This window comes from Solea senegalensis, linkage group LG3, assembly GCF_019176455.1.
Source record: "Solea senegalensis isolate Sse05_10M linkage group LG3, IFAPA_SoseM_1, whole genome shotgun sequence".
NCBI classification, from domain to species: domain Eukaryota; kingdom Metazoa; phylum Chordata; class Actinopteri; order Pleuronectiformes; family Soleidae; genus Solea; species Solea senegalensis.
In genome coordinates this window covers 9,967,243-9,979,349 of record NC_058023.1, presented here as the reverse complement: position 1 = coordinate 9,979,349, position 12,107 = coordinate 9,967,243, and the positions used below count along the sequence as shown (strand labels likewise).

General features: G+C 38.9%; 3 protein-coding genes across 5 annotated transcripts; 1 reads left to right on the top strand and 2 right to left on the bottom strand.

The window, feature by feature from the left end:
* The first annotated feature begins 271 nt into the window (after positions 1 to 271).
* Positions 272 to 5,695, top strand: badb (BCL2 associated agonist of cell death b). Its single transcript, XM_044022723.1, has 4 exons — positions 272 to 438; positions 1,952 to 2,104; positions 2,637 to 2,857; positions 3,068 to 5,695. Exons 2-4 carry the CDS (start codon positions 1,960 to 1,962, stop codon positions 3,203 to 3,205), a joined length of 504 nt encoding a protein of 167 aa, XP_043878658.1. The 5' UTR covers positions 272 to 438; positions 1,952 to 1,959; the 3' UTR covers positions 3,206 to 5,695.
* Positions 3,904 to 11,878, bottom strand: LOC122767279 (uncharacterized oxidoreductase MSMEG_2408/MSMEI_2347-like). 2 transcript variants are annotated; one of them, XM_044022721.1, is made up of 6 exons: positions 11,844 to 11,878; positions 7,702 to 8,016; positions 7,481 to 7,626; positions 6,619 to 6,758; positions 6,378 to 6,536; positions 3,904 to 6,275 (listed from the first exon to the last, which is right to left on the bottom strand). In XM_044022721.1, the coding sequence occupies exons 2-6, from the start codon at positions 7,950 to 7,952 to the stop codon at positions 6,096 to 6,098; spliced, it is 876 nt and encodes a 291-aa protein (XP_043878656.1). In that variant the 5' UTR covers positions 7,953 to 8,016; positions 11,844 to 11,878; the 3' UTR covers positions 3,904 to 6,095. The 2 variants fall into 2 exon arrangements, with proteins under 2 accessions (XP_043878656.1, XP_043878655.1); XM_044022720.1 differs by lacking the exon at positions 11,844 to 11,878 and adding an exon at positions 11,739 to 11,772.
* Positions 9,105 to 11,909, bottom strand: zgc:101765 (uncharacterized protein LOC450036 homolog). 2 transcript variants are annotated; one of them, XM_044022719.1, is made up of 6 exons: positions 11,844 to 11,909; positions 11,095 to 11,409; positions 10,861 to 11,006; positions 10,174 to 10,313; positions 9,933 to 10,091; positions 9,105 to 9,830 (listed from the first exon to the last, which is right to left on the bottom strand). In XM_044022719.1, the coding sequence occupies exons 2-6, from the start codon at positions 11,343 to 11,345 to the stop codon at positions 9,651 to 9,653; spliced, it is 876 nt and encodes a 291-aa protein (XP_043878654.1). In that variant the 5' UTR covers positions 11,346 to 11,409; positions 11,844 to 11,909; the 3' UTR covers positions 9,105 to 9,650. The 2 variants fall into 2 exon arrangements, with proteins under 2 accessions (XP_043878654.1, XP_043878653.1); XM_044022718.1 differs by lacking the exon at positions 11,844 to 11,909 and adding an exon at positions 11,739 to 11,804.
* Between the last annotated feature and the right edge of the window lie 198 nt (positions 11,910 to 12,107).

Here is a 12,107-nt window from a genome sequence, read left to right as displayed (position 1 = left end):
TACAAAGTGAAAATCAAGATTAAAGCCAATATCAGTGCAGACTTCCCTCAGACGCATCATGTCATTTACTGCTTTATTATTGGTGTTGATAAAGGGCCCCCAAATCTAATTTTGCTGAGGGCCCCATGAAGACTTGGCCCGGCCCTGTACATCACTTCAGTACAGTTTTGTAGTCTCTTAAGTTGCGCCTCTTCCTCGAACATTACGGTGAGCTGTTCAGACAAACAAAGCCCCAGCCCAGTCCTGACTCGCAACAGTGACGTCAGCGCGCAGCAGCGGTGCAGTGACGCGCAGCGATTGGGTGAGCGCGGAGCTAAACTGTGTTGCACAGTAAAAAAAAAAATACGAGACACCGATAATAACAACTACAGCTGCGGCCACACGAGGCTAACTAAAGACACTCCCGCACTTTCTGAGCTGCCGCTGCAAACATTTCGGGTAAGGAATCATGTTAACTGTGTGTTTCATCCACGTTGGCTGTTAGCTAAGACAGTCGCGCGGCAGCTGCCGCCCTGCAGGAAGTTTCTTTTGTCCTCTTCAGTCAACAACAACACAACAAGAGATGCCCGGAGACGAAGGTGTGCTAGCGAGTTTACCAGCAATCAAACAACACGTCGTTAGTTACATAAAATACGGCTCCGTGTTCTCTTAACAAGTGAGTTTATTTGGCGTGTTGATACACTTTAAATACCATTGGACTGGTTAACAGCAGTAGAAGGCTGGGTGTGTTAGGTACGGCCAGCAGCAGCCTCAACAGTATCATGGGTAATGCTATATCAAGAGTGTGGAATAATTAGCATTCTGCTAATATGTGGAGTGTGACAGGTAATCTGTAACACCCAAAATCATAGTTCATTAATAACATAGTTATAGTGAGGTGATATTATTGTAATTACACCTTATTTCCACTGTAACTCCCAGGTAACAGTTATAGTTAAGTGATAGATGATTATAGTTATTATTACACAGAAAGCACCACAGGTGTTTTCAGGCCACATCAATATAAATGCATAAATCAGGATCAATTTCATCTTTATAAAATGGTAATTATATATTCATGCGATGTCATTTACTGTAACTCCCATTACAGTATATTACCTTGAAAGTAAATGAGTATTATTGTAATAGTATCTAATTTTTACCACAATATTATCACAATTATTAAATGATTTATTTATTATTATGATTATTATTATTATTACAACAACAATTACATATTAGTATTGCCATTAATATTACCTTCCCTTTCTTAGTACTAGGTGACAGCTTTGGTTGTTTCTCTTGTTGACTCATTAATTTCTTTTAATCATCTGTTAATCTGAACTTTTTAAAAACGTTTCTTTTGAACCCTCATCATATTTAATTGTTATTTTGTTGGTGTCTTGTTTTGAAAAGGGCTATATAAATACATATTTACATTAAGAGATACATTTATTATTACATTTTATTATCATATATACATACTGTAATGCAAAGTGTTAAATGGGTAACACTCTTTTTTACCATTCGCGTTTTATTAGCAATTTCTAGTCCGACTTTAAGTCCCTGAATGAAAACAGATAATGTAGTGGATAAGTGGAAGGTTTTATGCTTGATGGAGGTCAAAACGCTGGGGTACAGATTGAAGGTAAATGTGAATGAGTACACAGGGAAACAATGGGCAGGTGACAGGAGGTATATGTGGACTAATTAGGAAATCAAAATATTTTCTTTTTTGGGTAAAAGTTGTGATACATTTCGAGGTGTGTATGATCAAATGTTGTTTTGGTGTGTATTCATCAGCAACATCTCTGTTCTCTAGCTCCTCTAGATTGGTCAACACATATGTGGTCTAAATAACATTGATGTGTATGTGTACTATATGCATTTGTGTAAGGATATTTCCTTGTCTGTGATACCCTGGCCACATAAATAATTCTCAATTCTTTTTCATTCAACCTCCCCTCTTCAGATGTCACAATGGCAGCAAGGTTCTCTATTTCAGACAGCGATTCAGAGCCAGCTGATGAGGTTGAAGAAGGAGAAATGAAACAATCGTTAACTGAACCTGAGCAGCATTTTTCTCAGCGGCACAACCTCACGCTTCCTGAACTCAGAACATCAGGTAGGAAGACAGCTCAATGATTATGAATTGAAAAGGTCTACATGTACATATTGCTGTAACACAACATGCTGGCTGTTAATGGCAGCATTAAAGTAAACTAGGTGTGTATGTATATATATACATATATATATATATATATATATATATATATATATATATATATATATATATATATACATATATATATACACATATATATATGTATATATATATATATATATATGTATATATATACATATATATATATATATATATATACATATACATACACATATATATATGTATATATATATATATATATACATATATATACATATATATATATACATATATATAACACATGCATCATCTTTCACAAAGTTTCTTAAACCCGGCTTTTTCTCATATTTTATCATAATGTAATTGAAATTAAAGCTATTTTTAATGTAATTTAGAATAGAACAGTTGTTTTAAAACAGAAATGTTCAACATTCAAATGAAGTTATGTGTGCTATAATTCTAACCCCTGTCACCTTTCTCGCTTCCAATGCAGCGACTGGTCGAATCAGGCTGAACTCAGAGTCCCATGCTTCCACTGTCTCAAGAGATGAGGAGCTCGTGGCCAGGGGGGACGATGGAGCCGGTACACCCACTGAGGGAGCTCCATTCCGGGGACGTTCAAAGTCGGCTCCTCCTGCACTGTGGGCGGCAAGGAAATATGGCCAGCGGCTGCGAAGGATGAGCGATGAGTTTGACAGTCTGCTAGACAAAGGGGTGAGAATGAAAAGTCAGAGGATGAATGAAGGGTTAAAAAAAGATCACAGAGTGTCTTAATATATTTGGTGTAAGAGGGAAAATGGTATGCTGAAATGGTAGCTTCAAAATAGCTTAAATCTATTAAAGATCAGTTGTTACAAAAGTAACTAGATCAAATCTTGATTGTCCAGTTTAAACTTCACATAATTTACTCTGTGTTTCTTGCAGACGATGAGGAAGGTGAATAGCACTGGGTCGGCCAAACAGATGCACCACTCTAAAAGCTGGTGGAGCTACCTCTTCAGTCACCAGGAGCTAGAAGGAGAAAACAACCATCATGAGAACCACACTCACCGTACTGAGTAGGCACTGCGAATGGGAATCAGTGGGAAGGAGGCGAGAGCAATGGAGGAAGCCACAAGAACAATTGTGACGGGAACAATGAGACCTGCGCTGAGTATGAACGTGGGAAAGGTTGGTTTGATCAAGATCGAAACATAATGGCATGACCACTCGAGATGAGCAGTAGAGCTGAGGTCTAAGCTCACAGTCATGTCATTTTTAGACACCAGTGGTAACTAAATTTCTATACATTTTGTGGTTTTGTTGGTTGTGATGTAAAGAACACTGTGAAATGGTAAAATGTGAGACAAGACTGTCGGCTATTTGAACGCCATACAAATGATGACAGGATGAGCTAAGAGAGGAGAGATGTCCTCTTTAAATCACAGTAAAGGAATATAAGCAGGGGATTTGAAGGGTGACCACTCAGTGAACAGATGCTTAAAATGTTCACTTGTCTCTCACATCAACTTTATGCAATATACTGTAGATGGAGAGATACGTGATCTGAAAAGTGAACATGTGACTATGTGAGGCCACCTTGAGTGCTGTTAGAACTTCCTTCTTTCTTCATTTTTGTAAGGTGATGTGTTTGCTAATGCAGGTTTCAATCCAAATATTGGTGCTTTGAATTGTAAAAGTCAAGATCACTGTATTGTGTGCCAAAATAGTCTTCAGGCAACAGAAGAGAGAGATTATAAAAGGAAGGATTTTCAACAGGATTCAACTTGGGGCCCTTTATTCAGCTTCCTGTTATGCTCCCTGCAAAACAGAACCATTTCCACCACTGTACTTGACTATCATTAACTGCTTTATATCTCAAATTTGTCAAAAGAACAATCTTGAACACGGACAATCTCTGACAATGCAGAAATAATATCTTTTGTACAACTTCAGGGTTAGATTATATCTGAAGAAAATCACATTAAACATACATATTTTAAAAAAAGCACAAAACAATATGAATCTATCTTTTTAAAGCCTTGGATGAGCAAAAAAGAACTTTGTAATTTTTATGTGTACATATTTTGTTAATATATTATCAAATGGCATTGGAAAAAAGGTTATATACACAACGTGGGTTAGAAAATTAGTAATTTTACAAGGTTGCCATGCTATTTAAAAAGTCTGGTCAACCTAGCAATAGGCAGTGTACAATCTATGGCTGTTGTGATTCATGTTATGTGCATATTTAAAGCTGTTGTTGGGGATGGATTAACTGCTGTACAAGGATAAACCACACTAGCCTTTGGGCCCATTTACTCCACACCAACAGAAGATGGATATATGAGTTCAGTCCCATTTGAACACAGGTGTAAACTACTAGGATTTGTTTGTTCAGGAGAATTCTTGTCAAGCGTAGAAACGCAATTGTTGAAATGTGTTTTTCACTTTGGAGGTGAGAAATAAAACATCCAGGCTTTAGAAGATTGCAGGGCACAATAATACCTATATGAAAGTTATTTTTCACATTAATTATAATAATAAATTCAGATCTGCACTCCTCCGTAGCTTGGTGAATAATGAGGCTCTTTGTGATTTGTCTATGGAAAATGTGATTCTGAAAATGGTAATAGGTTTGTCCTCCTTGTGTCTTATTCTCTGGACGTGTAGGGTTGAGTTGTTAAGTGTTTGGGGGTGCAGGTTAAGTTAAGGGCTGTGTTTGTATTGTCTTGATACTCAAAAAAAGAAAATATGTATAGCCTCTGCTAAACCTGTTGAAATACAATTTTTTTAATCAGGCATTCTGACAATCTGAATGACCAGCATTTTTAAAGATTCATCCAATTGTACTGAGGGTTTTTTGACTGATTCTTTTTTTAATTTCCTTTTACAATGAATTATTATCTGGTTTGAAAAAAAAAAAATGCTGTTCAATTGAAAGCACATACTGCTACCTAACATGTGACTCCACGGTCATGTGATATCTGATATGAAACAGAAAAACAGGACTGAGAGTTTAAGTACATGTGATAAGAAATACTTTTAACACGTCACTTCCAGTAGGTCTCCTTATAAAGGCAGCACAGTCTGCTGATTGAGAATACATGCAAGTTGTTCATACTAGCATTATACTCTTATCAACTGCCTTGAACATGCTGTGACCCATGAGGTGACACTGCAGAACCAGACTTGCCTGTACTCAATCACCGCCTTAAAACTTTTACAGCTCTCTGCCACAGATTTACACTCAAGAGGAAGCACAGAAAGGCAGAGGTGTGTTTACCGTCAGAACTGCGAGAAAACGTCACAATTGCTCGTCTCGACTTTCAGTTTCAGTAGACGCCGTGTGACCAGTAATGGTTTTGACAGGGAGCACACACCCACCTCTGCCTGGGCACCTGGAGTTTCGCAACCATCCTTAGTATTATTACTTGAATCTGGAGACGTGTTTGAACAAAACTGATTTTTTTAAATCCTTTTTCATTTTTTATGGACTTTTGTAAATGTATTTTCTCTACGGCTGTCCAGCTTCTGGTATATGCTGTCCTGAATAAAACATTTTTAAGAGTGGTTTTAGAGTGAATATTGTTTGTGCAGTTCTTTTAAGCGTCGGTGTCAGAGTTTATTCATCTGCAAAATTATGGTGTTTCACAGACAATTCAAACTGAATGTTATATAAACACTTTGTAAGAGTGTTACATGAAACTGACAAGTCTGTAAACAAGAATATAAGGCAAAAAAAAACACAATAGGTATTAATTGGAAAGACTATAATGTCTAAGATAATACTAACAAGGCTGTAATTAAATATGTTGACTGAAGCAAATACATGTAATTCTGCCTAAATGCTACTTGGTGTGTTTGTTATGTGAGATCACCAGGAAAAACTTAATTTACTGCATGTGATTTAACTGCTATTGTCAGAAGTGAAGAACAGAAGTTACTCCCAAGGAAGTCAACCAGTGGTTTATCACGCAATTCCTGAAGGATCCCTGCAGTATTTGTGCCCACAGTCTAAAGATGACAGTGTCTCCATGTCTGTGTCACTTAGCGTAAAGTCAAAAAGTTCAGCGTTCTCCTTTATCCTGTCTGGATTTGAGGACTTGGGGAGCACCGGGACTCCCTGCTGCACCGCCCAGCGCAATAGGACCTGGAGGTGAAGAAAAACAAAAAAATGTATTTCAAAAAACCTTACTCGGTCAGTTTGTACCAACAGGAGAAATGCATTTCAATGCTTTGTGCAGGTGTTTACCTGGGCAGGTGTGCGTGAGCAGTTCTTTGCCACCGCTGTAACCCTGGGATCAGTGACCAGCTCTCCTTTCCCTAAAGAGGAGTAGGCCTGGAAACACACTCCATACTCCTCACACACACGCCTCAGCTCAGTCTGGCACAGGCGTGGGTGAAACTCTACCTGAAGAATAAAACACCCATATTCTCTGTGCTGACAAATCTCATTATTTTGCATTTGTGTACATGTGTTGATTATCCAGTACCTGTAAAACAGCAGGAGGGATTCTGCACTTCTGCATCAGTTCTCTCATGTGTGCTGGTGTGTAGTTGGACACTCCAATGGCCTTCAGCTTCCCCTGGTCATGCAGCTCCTCCAGTGATGCCCAACTCTGAGCTCGGTTACCTGGAATCACAGATTAAAAACTAGCGGTGTATGTTTCAGATGTTTGTCCACTGTATACTTTCTGTATACTGTATACTTTTGTCTTAAAAGGTCCAGTGTGCAACATTTATTGGCAGAAATGGAATATACTACCTAAAATATGTTTGTCTACAATCTACAATCAAAAAGTCTACAATCACTTCAAAATACATAGTTTGGTTTATGTAGCCTTAGAATAAGACTTTTACATGAACTATAGCAGCCTAAGTGACAAACCATTTTTTTTAATATGTAACAAAATGTACAGCTCACAAAAAACATCATTATGCAAATGAATCTATAAATAACAAAAACAGACAGAAATAGCTCATTATGACACAAGTTTTAACTTGCCTTTTTTGAGACATTTTCAGATTACCAACAGGTAAATGAGGTATGTTGACTTGGTCACATAAGTATGTTTATTTTACTTATCTGTTTATTTATTTGTTATTATTATTAGTATTACTACTGTTATGGTTATTGTGTTTGAATACTGCTTGTGCATGTGTCAATGTTTTCTGTGTCTTGACCACTGTGCTTTCTATTGCTGTATTGAACTGTCTTTACTCTTTGTGCCATATTTTCCAATATTCTCCAAAAATATATTAAATAAATAAATAAATAAATAAGGTAACTTTAATTGACTTGTGGAGAATTTGCTCAACACTCAAAAGTGCAAAGTTACAGTTTTAAATGTTAACCTGGGTTACGCTGATCGCCCACTTCCAGACCCTTAGTGCCCGGCCAGTGGATCAGGTAGAGGTCAATGTAATCCAAGTCCAGCTGTGTCAGGCTGTGAAGAGCTCCCTCCAGTGCGCTCTCACCCTGATCTTTTGGGTCCAGTTTACTGCAGTGACATGACAAAAGAAAAGGAACTGACGAGGGGGAAAAATTCACAATTTCAAGCTTACTTTATGTATACCTGGTTATAAACACATCCTGTCTAGTCAAGCCATATTTGGGCAGGATCTCCCTCAGGGCTCGACCCAAGTCAGCCTCATTCCTGTAAACGGCCGCACTGTCAAAAGCACGGTAACCTGCAGCGAGGGCCGCATCCACAGCCCGGTAGACGTCGTCAAGACCCTGAAGCTTGTAGGTCCCCAGACCCAAAAGGGGCATTTGAACCCCCGTGTTTAGACGCACAGAAGAGGAGGAGGAGGGTGAAGAAGACATCTGGTCTGAATTAAAAGGCACCTTTATTTCTCCTTAATCTGTCAGGACTCTTAACTCCAGTCAACTGTGTAAAAGAAGAAGGAAAGAAAGAAGGAGCAAATGAGTCTTAGTTGTGATACAATGAAAACACAATGACAGAACAGTGTTAGAGCCATATATTAAACAATCTGCATCACAAAACACTTTGAGTAATACTGCATCTTTACAACACTAATAGGCCTACAATAATGTAGTTTCACAACATCAGAATGTCATGTCGTAAAAGGTTTCTTCTTGTTGCTAACATAATGTTTATTGTCATCACAGCCACTGCTCTGAATACTTCACTGTCGCAATCCGATTATTGTTCATTTTGTGTATGACCTTATTCAAATTAAGGTCATTAAAACGTGCTGTTTACAGTGTAGCAGAGTATTGTGCAGGGATAATCGGACTACTGCCGTCTATGCAAACATCGTAAAAGCTGCAATGAACATTGGTCAGTAAGAGTCGAGTCACACAGTAATAAAAACAGCCATAGAGACTGGAACATTCCATTTAGGTGCAAAAAGTCAAATGTAGCGAAATTAAAACGGCGTAAACTCGCGTACATGTTCTCACAAATGAAGAAAAATGTCAGTGAAAGGCTTTTCACAGCTTTAAAAACTCTTTTACTTGACCTTTAAAACGTTGTCTCAAGACGAGTTTTCACAGGCGCTTGTGCCTAAACTCAGCCTGCCTCTTCCACACGTGGTCAGCTAACACCCTGTGACCACTTGGGCGGTTTTCATCGTCACCATAGTGACACCCTGCTCTGGCGCCTCTGATTGGAAGAAAATTTGACCAATCACAGAAGCCCAAAGGGACCGGAAGGCGGGAGTTTACCGTGTCCGGCGAATCTCTTGACGATTTCAAGATCTGATTGACGCGCCTTGGAGGGTGAAGTTCACACACACACACACACACACACACACACACACGTATGTCCATGGTGAAGTTATTCTGACGGTCTGTTTACTTCAGGTATTACGGTTTCACTCAAACATTTGTTTTTAAAGTTATCCAAGAATTTAAAAAGATTTTAAAGCGTTAGTTGATATTATAGAAGTTAAAATGGCAGTTATAAAGGTGACAGTTGTTATAATACAAGTAAAGGATTGAGTTAGGCTGAGGTGTTTTTCATTTTTTATGGACTTTTGTAAATGTATTTTCTCTACAGCTGTCCAGCTTCTGGTACATGCTGTCCTGAATAAAACAATTTTAAGAGTGGTTTTAGAGTGAATATTGTGTGTGCAGTTCTTTTAAGCCTTAGTGTCAGAGTTTATTCATCTGCAAAATGATGGTGTTTCACAGACAATTCAAATTAAATGTTATATAGACTCTAATTGTTGTTACATGAAACTGGTCTTTAAATGATGGCATGCACTGACAAATCTGTAAACAGTAGAATATCATTAGGCAAAAAACTCAATAGGTATTAATTGGAAAGACTATAATGTTTAAGATACTACAAACAAGGCCATTATTAAATATGTTGACTGAACTCTAAGCAAATACATGTAATTCTGCCTAAATGCTACTTGGTGTGTTTGTTATGTGCGATCTCCTGGAAAAAAAACATGATAAAACTTAATTTACTGCATGTGATTTAACTGCTATTGTCAGAAGTGAAGAACAGAAGTAGTAAAAATACTCCCAAGGAAGTCAACCAGTGGTTTATCAAGCCACCCCCGAAGGATCCCAGCAGTATTTGTGCCCACAGTCTAAAGATGACAGTGTCTCCATGTCTGTGTCACTTAGCGTAAAGTCAAAAAGTGCAGCGTTCTCCTTTATCCTGTCTGGATTTGAGGACTTGGGGAGCACTGGAACTCCCTGCTGCACCGCCCAGCGCAACAGGACCTGGAGGTGAAGAAAAACAAAAAAATGTATTTTAAAAAACCTTACTCGGTCAGTTTGTACCAACAGGAGAAATGCATTTCAATGCTTTGTGCAGGTGTTTACCTGGGCAGGTGTGCGTGAGCAGTTCTTTGCCACCGCTGTAACCCTGGGATCAGTGACCAGCTCTCCTTTCCCTAAAGAGGAGTAGGCCTGGAAACACACTCCATACTCCTCACACACACGCCTCAACTCAGTCTGGCACAGGCGTGGGTGAAACTCTACCTGAAGAATAAAACACCCATATTCTCTGTGCTGACAAATCTCATTATTTTGCATTTGTGTACATGTGTTGATTATCCAGTACCTGTAAAACAGCAGGAGGGATTCTGCACTTCTGCATCAGTTCTCTCATGTGTGCTGGTGTGTAGTTGGACACTCCAATGGCCTTCAGCTTCCCCTGGTCATGCAGCTCCTCCAGTGATGCCCAACTCTGAGCTCGGTTACCTGGAATCACAGATCAAAAACTAGCTCACAATTAGAGGACAAAGATGAGAAGACAGTTCAGTCATGTTTCAGATGTTTGTCCACTGTACACTTTTGTCTTAAAAAGGTCCAGTGTGCAACATTTATTGGCAGAAATTGAATATACTACCTAAAATATGTTTGTAAAAAATCAGACAGAAATACAGCAGCTCATTATGACATGAGTTTTTAACTTGGACTAGTTTGTGACAGTTGTTCGTTTTCGGATTACCAACAATCAAATAAGGCAAGTTGAATTTTTATTTGACATATCTGTTTATGTATTTGTCATTATAATTATTATCATTATTATTATTATCACTGTTATGGTTATTGTGTTTGAATGTTGCTTTTGAATGTGCATTTGTCAATGTTTCTTTGTCTTGACCACTGTGAATGAACTGTCTTTTCTCTTTGTGCCATATTATCCAATTAAAAAAATATATAAAAAAACAAAAACAAAACTAGGTTACTTTAATTAACTTTGCTCAACACTCAAAAGTGCAAAGTTACAGTTTTAAATGTTAACCTGGGTTACGTTGATCACCCACATCCAGACCCTGAGTGCCCGGCCAGTGGATCAGGTAGAGGTCAATGTAATCCAAGTCCAGCTGTGTCAGGCTGTGAAGAGCTCCCTCCACTGCGCTCTCACCCTGATCTTTTGGGCCCAGTTTACTGCAGTGACATGACAAAAGAAAAGGAACTGATGAGGGGGAAAAATTCACAATCTAAATAATAATGCTCAAGCTTACTGTATGTATACCTGGTTATAAACACATCCTGTCTAGTCAAGCCATATTTAGGCAGGATCTCCCTCAGGGCTCGACCCAAGTCAGCCTCATTCCTGTAAACGGCCGCACTGTCAAAAGCACGGTAACCTGCAGCGAGGGCCGCATCCACAGCCCGGTAGACGTCGTCAAGACCCTGAAGCTTGTAGGTCCCCAGACCCAAAAGGGGCATTTGAACCCCCGTGTTTAGACGCACAGAAGAGGAGGAGGAGGGTGAAGAAGACATCTGGTCTGAATTAAAAGGCACTTGTATTTCTCCTTAATCTGTCAGGACTCTTAACTCCAGTCAACTGTGTAAAAGAAGAAGGAACGAAAGGAAAGACGGACACAATACAGACACAGATACTCAAAACACTTTGAGTTATGCTGCATTTTTACTACTAATACACTAAAACTAATACAATAATGTAGTTTTACGACATCAAAATGGCATGTAGTAAAATGTTTCCTGTTGCTAACATAATGTTTATCGTCATCACAGCCACTGCTGCGAGTACTCCACATGCCCCAATCTGATTATTGTTCATTTTGAGTATGACCTTATTCAGATTAAGGTAGTTAAAACGTCCTGTTATAGCAGAGTCTTGTGCTGGGATAATTGAAAATAAACTCGCCTCACCTCGCCAGCAGAATTATTTTTCCGTAAATGTTCTCACAAATGAAGAAAAATATCAATGAAAGGGTTTTCACAGCTTTAAAAAGTCTACTTTTTACTTGAGCTTACATAAAATGTTGTCTCAAGGCGCGTTTTCACAGGCGCTTGTGTCTGAACGCTGCCTGCCTCGTCCACACGTGGTCAGCTGACACAAACAGACAATCATGTGACCACTTGGGCGGTTTTCACCGTCACCATAGTGACACCCTGCTCTGGCGCCGCTGATTGGAAGAGGATCTGACCAATCACAGAAGCCCAAAGAGACCGGAAGGCGGGAGTTTACCGTGTCCGGCGAATCTCGTGACAATTTCAAGATCTGATTGACGCGCCTTG

Coding starts and splice junctions, on each gene's coding strand:
- badb (XM_044022723.1), top strand. CDS start 1,960: ATGGCAGCAAGGTTCTCTATTTCAGACAGCGATTCAGAGCCAGCTGAT. Junction 2,105..2,636: donor TCCTGAACTCAGAACATCAG/GTAGGAAGACAG, acceptor CTTCCAATGCAG/CGACTGGTCGAATCAGGCTG. Junction 2,858..3,067: donor ACAGTCTGCTAGACAAAGGG/GTGAGAATGAAA, acceptor TGTTTCTTGCAG/ACGATGAGGAAGGTGAATAG.
- LOC122767279 (XM_044022721.1), bottom strand. CDS start 7,952: ATGTCTTCTTCACCCTCCTCCTCCTCTTCTGTGCGTCTAAACACGGGG. Junction 7,627..7,701: donor CAGGATGTGTTTATAACCAG/GTATACATAAAG, acceptor ATGTCACTGCAG/TAAACTGGACCCAAAAGATC. Junction 6,759..7,480: donor GGGCGATCAGCGTAACCCAG/GTTAACATTTAA, acceptor CTGTGATTCCAG/GTAACCGAGCTCAGAGTTGG.
- zgc:101765 (XM_044022719.1), bottom strand. CDS start 11,345: ATGTCTTCTTCACCCTCCTCCTCCTCTTCTGTGCGTCTAAACACGGGG. Junction 11,007..11,094: donor CAGGATGTGTTTATAACCAG/GTATACATACAG, acceptor ATGTCACTGCAG/TAAACTGGGCCCAAAAGATC. Junction 10,314..10,860: donor GGGTGATCAACGTAACCCAG/GTTAACATTTAA, acceptor CTGTGATTCCAG/GTAACCGAGCTCAGAGTTGG.